The 19,953-nt window shown below is 39.9% G+C and overlaps 1 protein-coding gene across 2 annotated transcripts in view; it reads right to left on the bottom strand.

Annotated features, from left to right (window-relative positions):
- Positions 1-19,953, bottom strand: part of RYK (receptor like tyrosine kinase) — a 91,365-nt gene that overhangs the window by 36,467 nt on the left and 34,945 nt on the right. The window contains exons 3-7 of one of the 2 annotated variants that reach the window (XM_015445101.3): positions 15,343-15,442; positions 13,515-13,649; positions 11,298-11,351; positions 6,892-7,036; positions 122-222 (exon numbers count right to left, since the gene is read on the bottom strand). In XM_015445101.3, the coding sequence (XP_015300587.2) occupies positions 122-222; positions 6,892-7,036; positions 11,298-11,351; positions 13,515-13,649; positions 15,343-15,442 (535 nt within the window). Of the gene's footprint in view, positions 1-120; positions 223-6,891; positions 7,037-11,297; positions 11,352-13,514; positions 13,650-15,342; positions 15,443-19,953 lie in introns of both variants that reach the window. The other variant, XM_065539928.1, reaches the window with a different exon arrangement.

Here is a 19,953-nt window from a genome sequence, read left to right on the forward strand (position 1 = left end):
TTTGCATGCTTTAGATACGATTTACACAACATGTTTCACAAGAACACTAACCATGCAAGACCACTGGGAAGCAGCATAGACAACTTTAGTAAACTGGCTTTAGAATTAAATTAACTCTTACTGGTGATAGGAGTTGCATTGTTGGGTGTGTCAGCTCTCAGATACTGAGTCGTCTGGGTGGATGGCTGAGACAGCCCTTGGGAACTACTGCTGGCACTAATGCTGCAAACAATTTTTGAGAGAAATATTTGACAAGTCAGTTTCAATGAGAAATTTCCTTTTTCCATACATATAAAATGCACATAGCCATTGTAACCAGCCTAAAATCCTGATGGAGACCACAATAATTCATGATGTTCCGTACTGAAATTTTAATCTAACTCCTATAGAGCTCTATTTTTTCTTTCATTTCTATCTCCAAAATCATTAAGCAAGTTCAGCTTATCAAAATTATTCAGAAATGTAGGTACTAGTGCTCAGACACCTCAGATAATTGTCCTGAACTTCACACAAAGATATGTTAGGGAACTACGGATCATCTCTCAAAAAAAGAGCCCATGCCACTCAATTAGATTGCTTTTTAGAAAAGAAGAAGAAAGACAGGGTTGTTTCAATGATGGTCCAATATCAAATGGCCTACAGACAAAGGAAGAGCAAACCAAGTCAAATGTGCCAACATGCTCAGAGCTTAGAAAGGAGTATTGGCCAGGTGTGGTAGCTCACGCCTATAATACCAGCACTTTGGAGGCCAAGGCGGACAGATGACCAGAGGTCAGGAGTTCGACACCAGTCTGGCCTACGTGGCGAAACCTCGTCTCTACTAAAAGTACAAAATTAGCTTGGCATGGTGACGCATGCCTGTAGTCCCAGTTACTCAGGAGGCTGAGGCAGGAGAATTGCTTGAATCTGGAAGGCGGAGGTTGTAGTGAGTCAAGATTATGCCACTGCACTAAAGCCTGGGTGATAAAGCAAGACTCCATCTCAAAAAAAAAAAAAAAAAAAAAAGTATCAAATTTGGTTTAAGTTCATTTAATCACAATACATTTTGCTGCTTCTACTTCCCCAATCCCTCCTTTTTATCCAACTTCTGGGAAATCTCTAGTACTTGAAGCATTACACCATATTCTCTAAATAATACACAACACTAAGAAGATGACAGGTTCAAATACTGTTGTGTTCAAGATTACTGCAAAGTAATGCTGCTCAAGCATGCAGTTTTGCCTATTCGGGGGGAGAAACCTTGTCTCTTGGGTACATTTCAGTCTCACTGCCTTAGTCCTTATAATTTTGCAGCAGTGGAGACATGAAACATAGAAATTCAGCATGAAGAGTGAAACCAGATGGCAGGATAGATCTTTCAATGTCTCTCTTAGCTACAGGATCAGCAGTGCCCAATCAAGTCTCCAACTTTCCTTAATGTGCAAAATCTTTTAACTGACCACTTCCCACATAATAGGTCTGTATTTTCAAAAACTGGTGATTTTTAAAAATACATAATAAAGTCCAGGAGTTTGAGGCCAGCCTGGGCAACATAGTGAGACCCTGTCTCTGAAACAAAACACACACACACACACACACACACACACACACACACACACACACACACACACAAAATGACAAAGGGCTGCTATATAATCTATAACATTTATATATGAAAGTGTATTCTATCAATTTCAAGAGCCCATACAGAAAACTGAAAAATGTAAATATGTAACATCCAGGCAATGAGGATCGTAAGTCTTTATGTAGCCTTTTTATTGCTACTAATACAATATATTACTATCTGCTATTGTAACCAAAACATTTGTAGAAAGTCATAGCAAAAATTAAGATAGGAAGGTCCTGCAATAAACATTTAGAGCGCACTTATAATATGCAAGCCATTCTGCTCAGCACAACCATGGATCTCAAGATACATGTCTGCCTAACGAAATGCCCCTCCAGCATGCCTTCCCTGAATATGTCTATCATTTTAGGTTATCTATCAGGTTGGAGCAAAAGTAAATTGCAAATTGCAGTTTTTGCCATTGCTTTTAACGAAAAAAAAACTGGAATTACTGCACCAACCTGATACTTCTTGTGAAGCTGCAGTTAGCCCTGTTTCCCCAGCAACTCTGCAAAGATACTTTGCAACTCAAAGAGACTATAATAAAGATTCATTAGGCTATCATCTGGTCAGAGTGCTGGAAGAGCTTCTTAGGCTCGATGTTATTCCAGAATTGATCTATATGGGTTTATAATGCAGTGGGTATAGGTCAACATAGAAAAGAGATGAAGAGCATAAACCATGAAGTCAGAACTGCCAGTATCATTGATTACTAGCTGTACGGCCTAGGACAAACTGTTTAATCCTCTGGAACCTCAAATTCCCTGTGGACAGAATGTGCATAATACTATCCTCTGGTAAGATTGCTAAAACGATTACATGAAAAATAAGTAAGTAAAGCATTTAGTGCCTGGCCCTCAAACATATATTCATAAATTATTATTACTAATCTATATATACTATAATTATATTAATTATGTGAATATTATGCATCCCCAGTCCTTAGAACAAAAAGCAATTACAGGACCCTGTTTTACAGCTGAGTACCACTCAAAAATCAAACCAGATATCAAAGCTGTTAGAAGTCCAGACTTCAATAATGAGGAGGGAAGAGGAGCATTACCATCCTCAAAAGGGAAGGAAATAAACGGGATTAAGATAATCTACCTCACAGGATTTTTGTGAGGCTCAAATTGTATGAGATATGTGAAAATACTACTTAAATACCAACATCACTGATGACTTAAGTGCGCAGACACATTCTCTCCATTAACTGAACAGTAGGTGGCACTCTTGTGCTACCTCAGAATTTTTGAAAAGCCTGTAGGCACACAAAGGTGTTACAGGGACATCTATGTCAATTTTTCACTCCCTCAACAGATATTAAGTGGGTCCCTAAAATAAGCAAAGCACTATGCTAAGTGGTCAGAACAAAATTTTTTTTTGGAATCCAAGACTTACTGTTACGAGTGAAGCAAGAAGCAATTGGGGACCTACCCCTGACATCCATTAAAGTCAACACCTACACAGCTATATCACAAGAGGTAGAAAATGAGATTAAAATGTATATTTGCCAGCACTTAATAGTTTATAGCCGGTCTAAATAAATTATCAATCTGAATAAATTATCTCATTTGATTTTCAAAAGCAAGTAAAATTATGTATGGAGATACTAACCCTGTCTTAGAATGAAGTCAGAACTTTGGGAAAGATCATAATTTTCCTTCAAAACACTTACTACAATTTGTACTTTTCTGTTTTTCTCTGTAACTCCACTTCATCTATTCATTCCACAAATATTTATTAAGTATCTACTACATGTCAGGTACTGTACTGGGTGCTAGAGATATAGCAGTGAACGCAACAGACAAAGATTGTGACCCCTACATTCCAGCAGGGATTTTTTTTGTTTGTTTAATGTCTGTCTCACCCAATCAGACTATAAACTCCACAAAGGCAGGCCAAGTGCCTGTTTATTCACCTCTCCTTCCCCAGCACTTAAGCCAGTGCCTGGCACAAGAAGCCCCAAGTGGGCCAAAGTGAGCCCCAGTGAGAGCTCAATTAATACTAAGTCAATCAATGACCAGAGAAAACCACACTTCCCTGGAACAGAAAACATAAACCAGACAGAATGGTCATTTTTGACACAAATCGTTGTGAAAAAAAAAAAACAATGATTGGTATAACAAAATGTTTGTTTTCCTCCCTCTGCTCATTGGTTGTTCAGCCAAATAGTTACTGTGTATTTTACTATGTGTCCGACACTGTTAGGCATTAGATAGAAAATAAAAGATTTTAAAGGGAAACTATCACCAGTAAGGGCAGGGGGGTGGTGGTGGGGACAATGGAAACTGGAAGAGAAAAATCAAGCATCCCACAAAGGAGTAATAAACTTTCCCACAGTCACAAACGAATAGGGAAAGACTACAGTAGAGACACGCTGCAGACCAACCCTTCTGCAGGACTTCAGGGTGAATATAAAGAGAAGCTCTGCTTATCCAGGACAGGCTCATCTGGCATAACACAGAGACTGAAAAGATCAATTTGCAGTGCTGGGAGAGGTAAAGCCACACACATGAGCTCCAACTGCCCTGGCATGAGCACATCTCAGGCAGTGTTAATTCTCTGCCTCTAAGGAGATCTGTTCATAACAAGCAGTGGCTCCTAAGTGCCTGGAATGGAAGAACACTACCATCCCTTTCTAAGGAATTCCATGGAGCCATGGGCTCCAACCAACCTCACCAGACTGTGTGAGGATTAACGGAGTTCATGAATGTAAAGCACAGGGAACAGTGCCTGGCACAGAGCAAGTGCTTTATGCAATGACAATAGTGGATTATTAATATATAGCTATTACAACACTGAGTCCCACCTGCTCTGCCCTGCTCCTAGAAGAGCAATCCTGAAAAAGTTATTTAATCTCTTCAAGCCTATTTCTAGGTGGCTGTGAGTGTTAAGATAATATATATAAAGTACCTGGAACAGTACTAGTAAACAGAAAACACTCAATAAATGGTAATCCCAGTGGCCCCTATATAGAGTGAGAAGCAGCAGATGTCTCTTAAATGCTGTTGGATAACTGGATGGGAGCTTTCTGGTCACCACTGTTAGCCTGCCTGGCAGGTAATAAATAATTGTTAATAGGACAGAAAAGGGTTGAAGAAGAACTTTGTCCATCACTACTAGCATACTGCAGCTTTATTAAAAACGTCATAAAAATGCCATTTACTATACGTAGCACTGTGTTTTAAGAGCTTACAGTATTATTTCATTAAAACCTCACAACATACCTAACTAACTAGATGTGTATTTCTGCTTTACAGAAGAGAACTGAGACACACACAGGCTATATAACTTACTCCATGTAGCCCATAAAACTAGTAAACAGAACAGCCAGGCTTCGAACAGAGATAGTCTGGCTCTACAGTCCATACTCTTGACCACTAGGCTATGCTCTGAAAACATGTGATAATATAAGTTGGTTTTACTGAAGTAATGCCTGGAAACTTTTGCCTGAAAACTATAGAGAACTGGACCACCAATTCATGGATGGTAACTAATTATTTCAGCAGGCAGAGGTAGATGCCCCACGGAATCTGAAAGTTATTGCACAATTCTGGCCTATGTGGACTCACAGCCCTAGCACACATGCAGGCATTCAAGGAAAACTCTCTGGGTACATCAAGACTGACTTCCAAATGTCATACTCTTCAGTCACCTCTCTACCTGTATCCTCTCTCAAAGTCCTATCAAAATGTTCCCTTAATTGCTTCCAAATGCCATTTCTTCCCCTGTAAAAATCTAAACCTAACTTCACCACCACCATGTACACAAAACATATTCTGAAACAAATCATATATGTACTTCCTTCTCATTCGTATCCCTTTTCTCTTTCTCCACACAGAAATGGAAAATAAAACAGTGGGGACAAAGAGTACTTAGGGGCAAGTACTGAATCCAGTCAGCTCCCTTCCCCTTCATAGTCTTATGCCACAAACATGCCTCCCAGCTGTATGTTAAGACCAATTAGGACTGGTGACTCAACAAGGAGTAAGACACACTGCTCCCTAACTGGAAAAAGCTTACATTCTAAAGGTAAGACAATCACACCAAAAATTATAGAAGAAAAAGTACAATAACTGCTACGAGAGAGAGACAGAGGCAAAGAGAAATGGGTGTTTGGGAGGCTTAGGAAAGACTTCATGAAAGAGACAGCAATGGAGCTGGAATTTGAAGAGTAGACCAAGTATGGACTGGTGGAAAATGCATGGAGGTGGCCTATGGGAAGGAGAAAGAATGAACAAAAGTCCTGAAGGGCAAAGTGTGGGGCAAAAGTGAGGAATAAGTAATCATTTGACTGGAGCGCAAGTAAGGATACAGCAAGAAGAGGAGAAAAGGTTCAAAGAGTATGGTGATACATCTCCACATAAAGGAGGGCTTTCAAAGAAGTCACAAAGCTGGGGCATGTCTTCAGTCAGCAACTGGGAATCACTGAGGAGGGAAGTAAGAAGTGTGTGTTATGAAAATAAACCTATCATTCCATCTGTACCTCTCACCCTAACTTGACTATAATGTCCTCCTTGTCATCTCTGACTCACTGAGGCTGGACAAGCACCTTTTGTTTTCACACACTTTACTATACATATCACAGTCATCAAATTACATACTTTTATAATTACAGGTTAATGCAAAAGATTAAATCTTGAAACTATGAAGCATATCATTATTTCTGTCTGTTCCCAGCACTCAGCATAGTATCTAACCCAGTATATCTCAAACTGGCTGTACATTAGAATCATCCAGGAAGCTTTATGAAAAATACTGATCCCCAAATACTACCACAAACCACTTGCATCAAAATCTCTGGAAGGTGGACCCAAATACTAGCATGTTTTAAAAGCTTCTCCTTGACTCTACTGTGTAACCAGGTTGAGAACCAATGGTTTAAATCAGAGCAGGTGCACAATAAATGTTTACTGGATGGAGGCAGGAAGAGAAGGTTGGGAGAATGATGAAGGGAAGAGCTAGAAGGAAGAAACAGGGCTATTTTGAAAAGGCAATGTTCTGAAGTAGAGTCATGTCAAAGGGAATAGAAAAAACATACTTGTTCTCCACTTCTTCCCCAACAACTAAAAAACAAATTTCTGACTTCATAATTTTTAAAAAATAAAAATAAAATCAGAGAAACACAGAGTCAGTGATTAGGTCATCTTATTTTTCCTTTGGCTGGGGCCTGGTCATCCTCCCTCCTTCCCCCGCACCACTGCGCATTGGTATGTACGGGCTCCCACACATATACAAATAACTGCTTTCATTTTTTTTCTTTCCCAAAATGTGTACAATACCTGTCATCCAGTTCAATCCTTTTCATACTATGAAGGTGCAAAACAGCTAATATTATTGCTACAAGAAATATTACTGCACAACAAACCCCTACACTAATATAAAACACACGCGTAGAAGTGGTTGGAGCTGCATGTACGGGATCATCTGAAATAAAAACAAAAAGCACATTTAGCTTTTTAAAGAAATATGACTGCTTTGTGATCCAATATACACAAATAAGTATTCTGTTCTTTTCACGTGCCCATTCTTTGGTAAGATCAGTTACCAGTAGCATATTGGTGTAAGTTCACAAAATTTTTTTGATGTTTTTGTTGTAGTTTAAAAAAGATATTTTAGGCCAGGTGTGATGGCTCACGCCTGTAATCCCAGCACTTTGGGAGGCCAAGGCAGGCAGATCACCTTGAAACCACCCTGACCAATATGGTGAAACCCTGCCTCTACTAAAAATATGAAAATTAGCCGGGCGTGGTGGCAGGCGCCTGTAGTCCCAGCTACTCGGGAGGCTGAGGCACGAGAATCACTTGCACCTCGGGGGCAGAGGTTGCAGCAAGCCGAGATCGCTCAACTGTACTCCAGCCTGGGCGACAGAGTGCGACTACAACTCAAAAAAAAAAAAGAATTTTTCAATAGAATTTTTGGCTAATGAGTATAATAGTCACTCACAAATGGTATACATAAAACACACATACCAGTGCATAAAATATACTATAGCAGTGCTGTCCAACAGAACTTTCTGCAGTGACGAAAATGTTCTCTAGAGTACTTACTGTCCAATACAGTAGCCACTGGTCACCTGTGGCTATTAAGCATTCAAATGTAAATACAACTAAAGCTACTGAAATGTAGTTAGTAAAACTGAGGAACTGATGTTTTAATTTGACTTCACTGTAATTAAGTTAGAAAGTCACATGTGGCTAGCAGGCACCATACTAGACAGTGCAGATCTATATATTCTTCCTATCCCTTCAACAATGATGTTTGGGTTAGAGGGATCAGACATCGCTTTGTTGCCAGGGACCACTGACTCACAGAAGACTGAGTGACAGAAGGGTCCACAAGTTTATAAAAAAAAAACATTTACTCTTTTTTGAGAGTAACAGAAATTGTTTTGCTTTTCTGTTTTTAAAGACTCTATTCATTAAATAAAATGATACTCGGCTTTCTATTATTTTAAAAAGAGAGGCAGGCTGGGCGCGGTGGATCACACCTATAATCCCAGCGCTTTGGGAGGCCGAGGTGGGTGGATCCCTTGAGGTCAGGAGTTTGAGACCAGCCTGGCCAACATAGTGAAATCCCATCTCTACTGAAAAAAAAAAAATTACAAAAATTAGCCATGCCTGATGGTGTGCACCTATAGTCCCAGCTACTCAAGAGGCTGAGGCAGGAGAATCACTTGAACCCAGGAGGCAGAGGTTGCAGTGAACCAAAATCGCACCATTGCACTCCAGCCTGGGCGACAAAGCAAGACTCCGTCTCAAAAATAATAAATAAATAAGAAAGAGAGACAAACAGAAAGCCTCAGCAAGAGGGAAAATAACCCAATGACATAGACACAGCCACACACACACACACACAGAAGCAAACTGAGAAAAAACACACAGAAACAAAGATACAGATGACAGAAGCAGGCAGAGTGGAAGATGCAAACAGAAGCAGAACTGGTGTGCCTGGAGATTCATGCAAGATATGATCACAAGTACTCACATCATAACTCTACTGAACAAAACTTGAGGCATTTGGGGTTTATCCTAAATGAGATGGGGGATCATTGCAAGGTTTCAAGCAAAGCAATTTCACACGGCCACTTAACAAAAAATGACTGCATGATGTGTGAAGAATGCAAGAGCAGAAGCAGGGAACGAGTTAGAAGGTTACCAGAGTAATTCGAGGAGAGAGCAGTGGCTTGAACAAGAGTGTTACAGTGAAGATGAGAAGTAAATGGATTTGGGAACACAGTCAACGGACCTTACAAATGGATTGTACCAAAGTAGAAAGAAAAAGAAGAATGAAAAGTTTTGGCTTAAGCGATAGCTTGGATAAGGGTACCTTTACAAAGATAAAAATAAGCAGGTTGGGGATGTGAAAATCAGGAGTTTTGTCCAAGTTAAATTTGGAGTACCTAGTCTACTAACTAGGTACCTCATATCTCCATGCATAGATGTTAAATTGACAGATACAGAAGTTTGGAGTTCTGGGGATACTTTGGGATAAAAGATAAAAGTTATAGCTTTCAAAAACACATGGAAATAAGAAAAATAAAACTTTTCTAAAATTTAAACTTTCAATCAACAAACAATAAATCAGAACAGATTAACGCAAAGAGACCAAATGACTTCTAGGGCAGCTAGACTTGGCTGTAGCCTGAATGAAGGCATGACTTTCATCAAGAATTACCTTATGCCATGGGAAAGCTATTCAGTCTTGGGAGGGGCAGAAAAAAATTCTGAATTCTGGAGGTATGTGTTAGCAGCACTGTCCAAATACTTTCCAGAGCAGAGCCGAGGATACAGCTCTGCTGGGCAGATCCCCCCAGATGTACCCTGCTCAATTACCTCCAAATTCCAGGTTTCCCTATGCATTTTTCCCACTCCCCATTTGCCACCATCTGGTCACCCTTCAGCTCTCAGAAGAGCTGTCACTGTTCTCAGGAAGCTATCCTTGGGTTCCCAAATCCCCCTGTGCTTGCCATATCATAGCTTGCCATGCTATGTTGTTATCACTGCCTATCGCCTTGTCTATTTCTCCCACTACATTATAAACCCCCGAGGACAGGGTCTATTTGCTCACAGTTTAGTCCTCTCCTTCAGTCATACCACCTAACACACCACAGACTCTCCATAGGTGTTGGGTGGCTGAATAAATAGAAAAGGTGGGAAGATGAGAGGGAGCAAGGAAGAGACAGACAGAGGTCAAGAATATGCAATACTGCTCTTTGTGAGAAGTAATATCCTACTAGCATAAAAGAAATGGGCAAAGTCACCAGAATTTTAAAAGTAAACTTTGGCAACAGTGACTTTTTTTTAATGTTTTTTTCTTTCTTTTCAGAAATACTCTAGCAAGTAGACAATATGTCACATTATTTTACAGGAAAAAAATTTCTACTTTGGGACATCCAGATACTCTGTGCCTCCCAAGGTGATGAAAAGACAAAATAGGCAGCACAGAGTACCACCTATAGACTATTCTTACCAAAGAGATCTAAATCTAATCAAGTGCAAAATCTACCTGCCAGTTTACAGAAGAGAGAGAGAGAAAAAAAAAACATGTTCAATGATTTCAGGAAGATGCAGAATGTGGGAAATTCTATGGGACAAATGATATAATTTCTTCAATAAACAAGTAATATTAATAAAAGGGTTGGTGGTTTCTGATTAAAACAAAACACATATCACCCAAACAGTTGTGTAGGCTTCATTTGGATCTTGATTCAGGGGGGAAAAAAAGACATTTTTAAGACAATCAGGTTAATTTGAACATGGACTATCTATTGGAGATACTAAGCAACTGCTGTTAATTTCGTTATATGTGACAAATCAAAATGAATAGGTATTAGGTGACTGTGGTTTTTTCTTTTTTTAAGGCCCTTTTAAAAGAGATCCACCCTGAAATATTTACGGGTGAAATAATCTGATGCCTAGGATGTGCCTGAAAATACTTTCCTCCACCCCTAACCAGCACAAAAGGAGGGAATCAATGGAAGAACGATGGCAAAGTGTTGATCATTACTGAGGTTGGGGGATGGGCACGTGGAGTTCATCAAAGCGTACTCTGAACTTTTATATACTTGAAATTTTCGAAAAACAATTTTTTAAAAGTCTACTTGCATGAAGAGAATCTAGTATCCTTTTAAGATACTGCTATTAACACAACCCCAAGAAGAGTAAGACCCAATGATGTCTTCATGTCAGAAAAGAAAAAAAGAAGTTTGTAATAGTATCTAAACACAACCAATACCAAAAAATAAAAATCTACTTCACATATCTGCTCTGTAGTTTTAAGTAACATAGTATCTTTAAGCTTACACTTTCACCTGGATGAAATTAGCTTAAGATTAGGTCTAGACTGCAAGCCAGATTTTCTAACCCTCTGCTAATAAAGATCTTACATATATTTCATGGTCATACTTTAATTAGGACTACTCAAAAATACGATATTCTTGCTTGTAAAACTTTTTAGCTTACTTGTCACAAAATACGTATAAATTTTAGTTCTCAAAATAGTCAATATTCTAAGTTTCATGACCTATCCACCAGTCTACAAAGCACCAGCAAAATAACAGCATGGTGTCATTATCATTTGACAAACTGGAAACCATGAGGCCTCCAAGCTTCATGCAATCATGTTTATATGCAGTCAACCATTTTTCATTTCTAATAATGGATAAAGATAATACATTAACACTTACAAATAGTTCTGCTAGTGTTTTTGTCCAAGGCTGAAGTTTTTACTTCTTCAAGTTCTGAATTTAAAAGGAGATAAATGATGCTTTAGAAATTCTCTTTTCCATGAAAATCCTTAATTACAATAATTATCAGAACATTGCTGGAACTCAGCAACAGGTATTTGTTGCAAGATAATGAAAGCTACGTTACTATTCCGATAATCACCACTACAGTCATCAATCTATATTTTATACCACTGTTAGCCAATGGGTGTTACTTCTAGATGCTCAATGAAAATGTTCCTGTGGTCAAGAAGTTTGGGAAATGCCACATACTATAGTGTCTCTTTGGAGGTTCACAGTGAACATTAGAATGTAAAGACTAAAAGGAGTCATGGGGTCACAAAACTTGTCTAATCCATAATTGCCATCCTCATATGATAAAGGAAACTTTTCTTGCTAGTAACACCTATTAACATTCCATATGGTACAGATATGTTTTCTGTTGCAGACAGTTTTTTAAATATAGTAGGCTGGAAAACCAGATAAATAAAAACATTAGGATCACATAACAAAGTAAAAGTCATGAGCCTGAACTGGGTGACTAGGGTGGCCAAAACCATGACCAATAAATACAGAGGGCCAGAGAAAAACTTAAGTCTAAAACAGAATAGAAAATTACTCCAACACAGAATTTTAATGTTAATTTCACACACATATTAAAGAAAATGGAGAAGGTATATGATCATTTTGAGTATCAGTTGATCATTAACCTTAGCAGATATTAGCACTGGTGGGATCCAGAGGCCACACCAAGTCTGGTTATCATTCTGCCTTTAAGAGTAACATGAAGCACCATGGTACAGTCATGTCCATCTCTCTGAGGATCACGAACTGAATGTTTTATACTCCTCACTGGCTAGCTGTGGTAGCCTAGGTGGCCTAGGGTCCAATCTCCTTATATCAAACATACAATGACCACACTGGACTAAGGAGTCTCTGAAATCTCCTTTGTCTTTAAAATTACATGGAAGTTGGTACATAACTGAATATAGTAGAACTGAAAATTGTATCAAAACACTAAAGCTGAAAGATGCTAGCTTTTCTTTCTTAAAATGTCTATTCAAATGTAGTGAAGCTTTTTTATTGGCATGTACCCAGACATTAGCCATTACAACTCACTTGTTGGCCTTAGGTGTTTTCATAACACTCAGCACTGATTTCAACTGGGAAATTTATTAAAAGACAGTTTAACAAAGAGACTGACAGAACAGGTCTGCATCCTAGCTGTACCACTTAGCCATCTGATCTTGGCAAGCTAGATTCTCTGAAGCTCAGCTTCCTTTTCTGAAAATGACAACAATGACAGAACCCATTGCCTAGGGTTGCTGTAGGGATTAAACAGGTGTAATATCTGTCAAGCACTTAGAACATAGTAAGCACTCAGGGTTTGGGAGGTTTTTTTTAAGGATTTCCCCTCACCCCCATCTTAGATACTAACCAATTCTACCTATGTGACCTTGTAAATTTGGGTCACTTTAGCTTTATGGAACTTACAGTGAGTGTGTTGAACTAAACTTGTAAGGAGAACTCCAAAATTCTTTGATTTATGACCTAGCATGCTGGAACTCTTTCGTATCCACTCTGATTTCTTCAGTTTATAATTCAAAACCAAAAAAAACTAACTTTGGTAAGTACCCACATACGGTATTCTAAGTTTTAGGCTAGATTTAATGAATCGTAAAAACAACAAACCTCTGAAACAGGTATTATGCCCATTTTACAGATGAAGGAAACTGAGCTTCAAAGACGTTAAGGAACTTGTACCAATATCCTGAAAAGACCAGAGCTGTCATTCCAACCCAGGTCTTCACCCCACAGCAATGCTTCTGCATAAAAGTAACTTGATAAGGGAAACACAATTAACATAGTTACTCAGAAGTCCCAACAGATTTTTCTTATTTCTTTACCTCTTCAATCATTTTAGCACTATTCCTAATGGAAAACATCTTAGCAATTCTGACAAAAGATTTGAGAAAGCATGGACTGAATGAGGCCTGAGTGAGATTCTTGGCTACCAACTATCTGGGATTATCTCAAAACTTCATCTGTCAGTGTTCTTTTCTCACTTGCAACTATAATCACGAGTTGGTCATAATCAAATCTGTGAAAAAACAACAAACTCTATTTTTCACCTTCTCACATATACGTAAAACATATTTTGGTAAATAAATTCCTTACTTTTGTAGCACATTTTCCTTCGTTTAAAATTTAAGACAGTAAAATTTTTTGAAGAATTTACTGTCAAGTTGAGCTGCATTAGTATCATAACTTCAGAATCTACTTTGCCAGTACAGGAAAGCTCTACCCGAAACACTGTTTAAAAAAGATAAGAAAAATATTTTACATTTTCTAAAAATCACCATTAATGCCCCAAAATGATTCTTTTAAACATTTTAGAATTACTTATTTTTGCTGCAAGAAAACTAAAAATAATACATTTAAATAAAGTAACTGAACAGAAGTTTTTAGAAATCTTCAGGCTACCACACCTCTAGACATTAAGCATTTAATTCATTGTGGATATAAAAGTTAGTATTAAAGAACAAACCAAGACATCAATGAAGAGATAATTGTTTTCAACTTTTGCTCATCGTTTTTAATATATCACTTTGTCTCATAAGTCCTGCTATTCCAATACACTAAAGCTAAAGGATCATCAGGCAAACCTTAGCAGACACATCAGCAGTAGTAACAACAGAAATTACATGATCAAATGGAAAGACAACTCACCACCAAAATGCAAGCATGTCTGCTCTTCATAAAAAGATTAAATATAAACCTGTAAATGAATCTGATCAATTCTCAGCTATGAGTTTAAAAACAACACCTTTCTCAATAGAAACTGATTTTAATTCATAACTGTAGCAATGGGATAACAGACTTCAGTGCATATAATTTTTTCCCCAATCTTTAAGATTCTTTTCCTACAAATTTAAAATATATCATTCTACCATCTATATGAGTGCATTAAAGATATGGGCATTTCTAAATTCCTTTACTGCCCACAAAAATTTAAGCAGCCTTCCTGTGCTTTCTTCAAGCTTAATGTATGTGACTGATAACAGTGAATATGACTGCCAGAAAAAGTTTCACAACACTATTGTGGCTGATACTTTCAATTTTTAAAAATTTCTATTTCTTACAAATACTACAACTTAAAGAGCCTAAGAAGTTAGTTCAAAAGTAGTTAAATTGGTGTAAATAAGATATTTATTCACTTACTCTGACTGTACTGAGTGCCTATCCTGCGCCATACTCTATGCTAAGCATCAAGGGAATTGCTAGATAATGTAATCAGTGCAAAAACAGTTAAATATAAGGTTCCAAAGGGGTAGGAAGAATAGAAGTTAACAAATGAAAGAAGAGAAGGTGGCAGGAAAAAGAATGTAGATCTTGAGTCTTGCAGAATGAGTAGGATTAATAGAAAGGAGTTCACAAGCAGAAAGAGGAAAAGATGATCCCAAATACTGAGACCAGCACATGCAAAGGCTTAAAGATCAGAACTTCATGTAGTCTGGAACTGCTAGAACTCGGGCAAGTGCAGCAACAAGGCTAGACAGGCAGACAGGGGCAGATGGTAAAGGATCCAGGACACAAGGTGGTGAGTATGGAATGTTCAGCTGATGGGGGTGGAGGGCACTGATGGGCTTCAGGTCAAAGGGTCAAATATGACCATGCAAAGACCATCTGGGCCACAGGGTGGAATGTGGTGCCTAATCAAAGCGAAACGAGATCAGACACAGGGACTCATGTGGAGGTAAGTATCAGCAATGCAGAAAAGGAGAGAGGGAGGGCTGAGCACAGAGAGTTCTAGAAGGAAAGAAAAGAGAGAATGGTTTAAGAACACAGCGCAAATATTTACAAAAATTACTTTTCACAGTACTTACACATCTTATGCCTATCAAGTAATACACATTACTCATCAGTAGTTAAACTTCTGTTTTGGGAACACAGGGCATGCAGTTGAAAAAGTATGTTAACTCTGTCTTTGAAGAAACTCACTTACCTGATAAAGTGCGTGGAACTTCCCCCTGAACAGAAATGTTGACCTGGGGCATGTCCATTGCCAAAACATTGTCCACTTGGAATCCCAGCTTATATTCAACCTGTAAAATAGACAGAAATAAGCAAAACGGACCTGTGATAAGAAGAAAGATACTATCAGCTTGACTTCATTAATTAGCTCATTAACTAATCAATGCATGAGCCTTTCACATGTACAAATAATCTAGCTATAAAAAAATCCAAATTGTCAGAAATAGTCCCAAGAATTTTCAGTTGGATAAAAATTCAATCCAGTAAGCCATCCTCTATTTTATGTCCAGAACAGGACCACCACTCTTCCATAAAACCTGCCATCTAGGGTCAGAAATCCTGCTGACGACTATGCAGCACTGACAGAGAGGCCATGAAGAGCCAGATGTGAAGAACCAGAGCGGTGAGATATGTAACTGACAGACCATAAATAGCTACCAATGTCTTCTCTGGTTGATAAATGAAAGCCAAGCTCGGAGGGCCTCCTTGTGGCTGGTAGAAGAAGGTCTGCTCTGCAGACCCACTCACACAATAAGCAGATGCCAAGGTAGATTTCTCATAGAATATCTAAGTCACATCCTCTAGTCTTGCTCCCACCAAAAAGGAAGTTCATATTTAGATCCCCATTTAACTTGAGAAGTGATTCAGAATCCAGAGGGAAGAAAGGCAACCCATGAAACGTCTCTAAAACACCAATATTATCTATCAATACCTGGCCTACCCAATGCGGCTTAATAGAACCAATCAACATCAATAATTATGGCTCTGTTGCTATGGAGAATTCATGAAAGAAGCAGCTCAAACTGCAAAGCAATAGCTGAAATTCAGAATGGCTGCCAGCATCAAGACCTTCAATGAGGTCCTACAGTTCACATCACTCTCTGCCCTGCCCACAGGTTCTTGATACGTATGGTATCCCTCTGCCATTCGGTGGTCACAAAAGGTGTCATTGGTGGCAGACTGAGATTTGCAGAGCCATGAGGCAGCAGGTTGGGAAAAGAGTGGGAAGAAAGACATTCGATAAGCCATTCTTCAAGAAACTTAACTGGAAGAATGGGAGACAGATGGTGAAGTGGGGGGTGTTCCAAAGCTTTTCTTTCTTCGTTTTTAGATGAGATATTCAAATATGTATACATGCTGGTGAATAAAGCTAATGAAATGGTACATAATAAAGATGAAAGAAAAGAGGGAAAGAGTATCATCCCAGATATAAGGGAAGGGATGGCCCTTACGCTTGGGCTACGGTGGAAGGCGTTGTTACCCGTGAATAAGAAGGGCTCAATCTAGAGTTTGATTCCCCTTGGGGTTTCTCCTTTCACACTGTATTTAAAGTCTCTTAGCTAAACACTGTAGGGGTATACAAACATTAAACTCTTCCTTTGCAGTTAAGATAGGTACATAAACAACTGTTAAAGGCTGTGTTTGATAAGTGCCACATTCCCAACAAAGGAAATGTTCTTGCTGCAGCACATCAGTGACTTAGAGGTACCTTGGCTACAAAGTGTTCACATTCACCTTAGCATACCACAATACCATTGCTGCCACCAGGGGGTGCTACAGAGCCACAGTCAAGCAAGTTTGGGCAGGGAATGAGCAAGCTTTCCAGCAATACAACATCAAAGAATGCATTCATTATACATCCCTACACCCATGCTCTCTCTGAACAGGACTATACATGAAGGGTAGGTGCACAAAAGAAACCAGCACCGCCAGCAAGAAATGGGTTCGGAACCATGAGACCATGTGACCCTCAGGTAAATTAGTAACTTCTCTGAGTTTCCATTTTTTGTAAAATGAGGGTAATACATGTTATGAGGATCAAATAGGATCATTAACGTAATACACCTAACTGTTAGCCTGGCACAAGTCTCCTCTGATCAATGCAGACATCAGCGGCATCAGCAGTCATTCCAGAACAGCCACCTTACTGCCATGCTGCCCTTCTTCATAATCATCAGCCCACTGCTGGCCCCAGGGATTCTGACACGAAACCTCCTGGGTCTGTCAAAAACACTGTTGCAGGCCTTCTGTTTCTTCCCCCATTCTGAGAACCTCCCTATTCAGAACAACCTCCTACACTCTCTGCCTCTTCACAAATGTCTTCCCACCTTCTCCCACAACCTGGCTTTCTCAGAAGTCATCTGTTCTTCTATCATTCAGTTCCTATAACACCCGACCCTCAGGGCCTAGACAGTAGGGTCAACACTCTTTAGGATCACTAGGTCCTTCCCAGACATCCCTTCCTCATGCCCTCATGCAAATCCCCTCTACTCTGAAGCTCATAACTTCTTTTTTTGAGACCGAGTATCACTCTGTCACTCAGGCTGGAGTGCAGTGGCGTGATATCAGCTCACTGCAACCTCTGCCTCCTGGGTTCAAGCGATTCTCCTGCCTCAGCCTCCGAAGTAGCTGGGACTACAGGCACACGCCACCATGCCCAGCTAATTTTTGTATTTTTAGTAGAGACAGGATTTCACCATGTTGGCCAGGATGGTCTCGAACTCCTGGCCCCAAGTGATCCACCTGTCTTGGCCTCCCACATTGCTGGGATTACAGGCGTGAGCCACCGTGCCCAGCTGAAGCTCACAGCTTCTACTCATAATGGCTACTTCTCATGCCATCAACACCAATGACCCACACAGGACTCGCAGAGGCCTTGGTGTCCTGCTATGTTCTCCCTGGCTTCAATATTCAGTATTCAATATCCTGACACACTAAAGAACTACTTCATAACCAAAACAAATGCAAAAATGCCATTCTATCAAAGATCCCATCACCACCTCTGATTCCTACAAAACCAGTTCTGACTCCATCACTCCAAGTCAGCCAAAGTTTATGAGGCACATTTATGAGCCAGGAGCTGTGTTCCTAACAGGATGCAGTAGCCAGTTAAAGCCACTTCCCTTCTCTCCAGTATAGCCACAAACACCTAGTTTTATGTTTCCCACAGCCTAAGCCCTAAAGAAGGCAACATTACTGACAGTCATATTGGCACCTTCAGCTGGTTCACTCCTTCCAAACTCTCAAAGGGCAGCTCCAGCATCCTGACCACCCCTTACTCTACTCCTGCTGCTCGGCACTGCTGAAGGAAATCCATCCTACAGAGAAGGAGCTCTTACACAACTATGACCTCCAGTCTCAGGGGAGGCCTTTAGTTCCGCTCAGCAATCCCTTCCTCACTGACCCTCTCTTCCCTAGTCTTATTCCAACCTTACAGACCTTCCCCGCCTCCTCACACTCAATGTTTTTGTCCCTTTCCACTAGCACAGAGGAACTCCATTTTCGCCTTTCTTTTCAACACCCAGGCAGATCTGTTAGAGCATCCATTCTTTTCATTCCACTCCCAAGGAAAGGTCCATTTTCCTCTCCAAATGTAAATCCTTCTGTCCTAGTACACTAGGTTCTAGCCCATTTCACCACTGACAGAATATCTTAATCATCCATTTCTCTCACTCTCTTTTATCTTCAATCCCTCCCAAGTGTCCAATTACCTACTAGGCAAATCTACTTAATTATCCTACAGCCTTCCAACTTAACAAATTCAAAGCCACACTTACTATTTCCCCAGAAACTTGCTGTCTCCTTTATCACAGGTCTCAGTTATCACAAGGAGAGAAGCAGCAGACCAGAGACCAGAACCCCTAAGGAAGCAGAGAGGGTCTAGCAAAGGGGTCCAGGGCGCTAACTGCAGTTAAAAAAGGGGTAAGACTGGCACCTGAGCATTTCAGTGTGGCAAGGTGAAAAGGAGGAGAGAAGGGAGGGACACAAGGTTGTGAGTGTAGCTGGCCAGTGAGGGCACAGGGAGAGGTGCAAAGGGCTGAGGAGGAGATCTGAGAAGGCAGCCCCTTTGGTCGTTATCAGCAGCTTAGAGGAATATGAAGTATGAAACTGCGGACGCCTGCTTGCTGGCTCCTTTTTTGAGGAACTGTCTAAAAATGGGGGGCATTCACAAGGTAGTTCTCTTTTCCCTCTGTAGTCTTTAGGATATAAATTTTAAAACTGCAGTTTCTGGGATTAGAGAAGAAATTGCCAATTATTGAAATCCAATTTTCTCTAGTTGGGCATGTATCAATCTGTAAGGACTCTCACTTGCCAATAATCCTTTAATGAAACAGATCTGCTCAAAAGTTAAATGTACAGTCTACTGGGACAAAGCAATCTGAACAGTAGTTGTTTATCAGGGTGTAGAGTGAGCCAAAATACTTCAGAAAAGAAACTACAGGCCAGGCCTGGTGGCCCACACCTGTAATCCCAGCATTCTGGGAGGTCAGTGCAGGTGGATCACTTGAGGCCAGGAGTTCTAGACCAGCCTGGCCAACATGGTAAAACCCCGTCTCTACTAAAAATACAAAAATTATGTGGGCATGGTGGTGGGCACATGTAATCCCAGTTACTCAGGAGGCTGAGGCAGGAGAATCACTTGAACCCGGTAGGCGGAGGATGCAGTGAGCCGAGATCACACCACTGCATGCCAGCCTGGGTGACACAGTGAGACTCAGTCTCAAAGAAGAAAAAAAAGGAAAAAAAATAAAAAGAAAGAAAAGAAAAGGAAAAAAAAAAAAAAAAACCAGAAACTACCAAA

This window comes from Macaca fascicularis, chromosome 2 (genome assembly GCF_037993035.2).
Source record: "Macaca fascicularis isolate 582-1 chromosome 2, T2T-MFA8v1.1".
Lineage (NCBI taxonomy): Eukaryota > Metazoa > Chordata > Mammalia > Primates > Cercopithecidae > Macaca > Macaca fascicularis.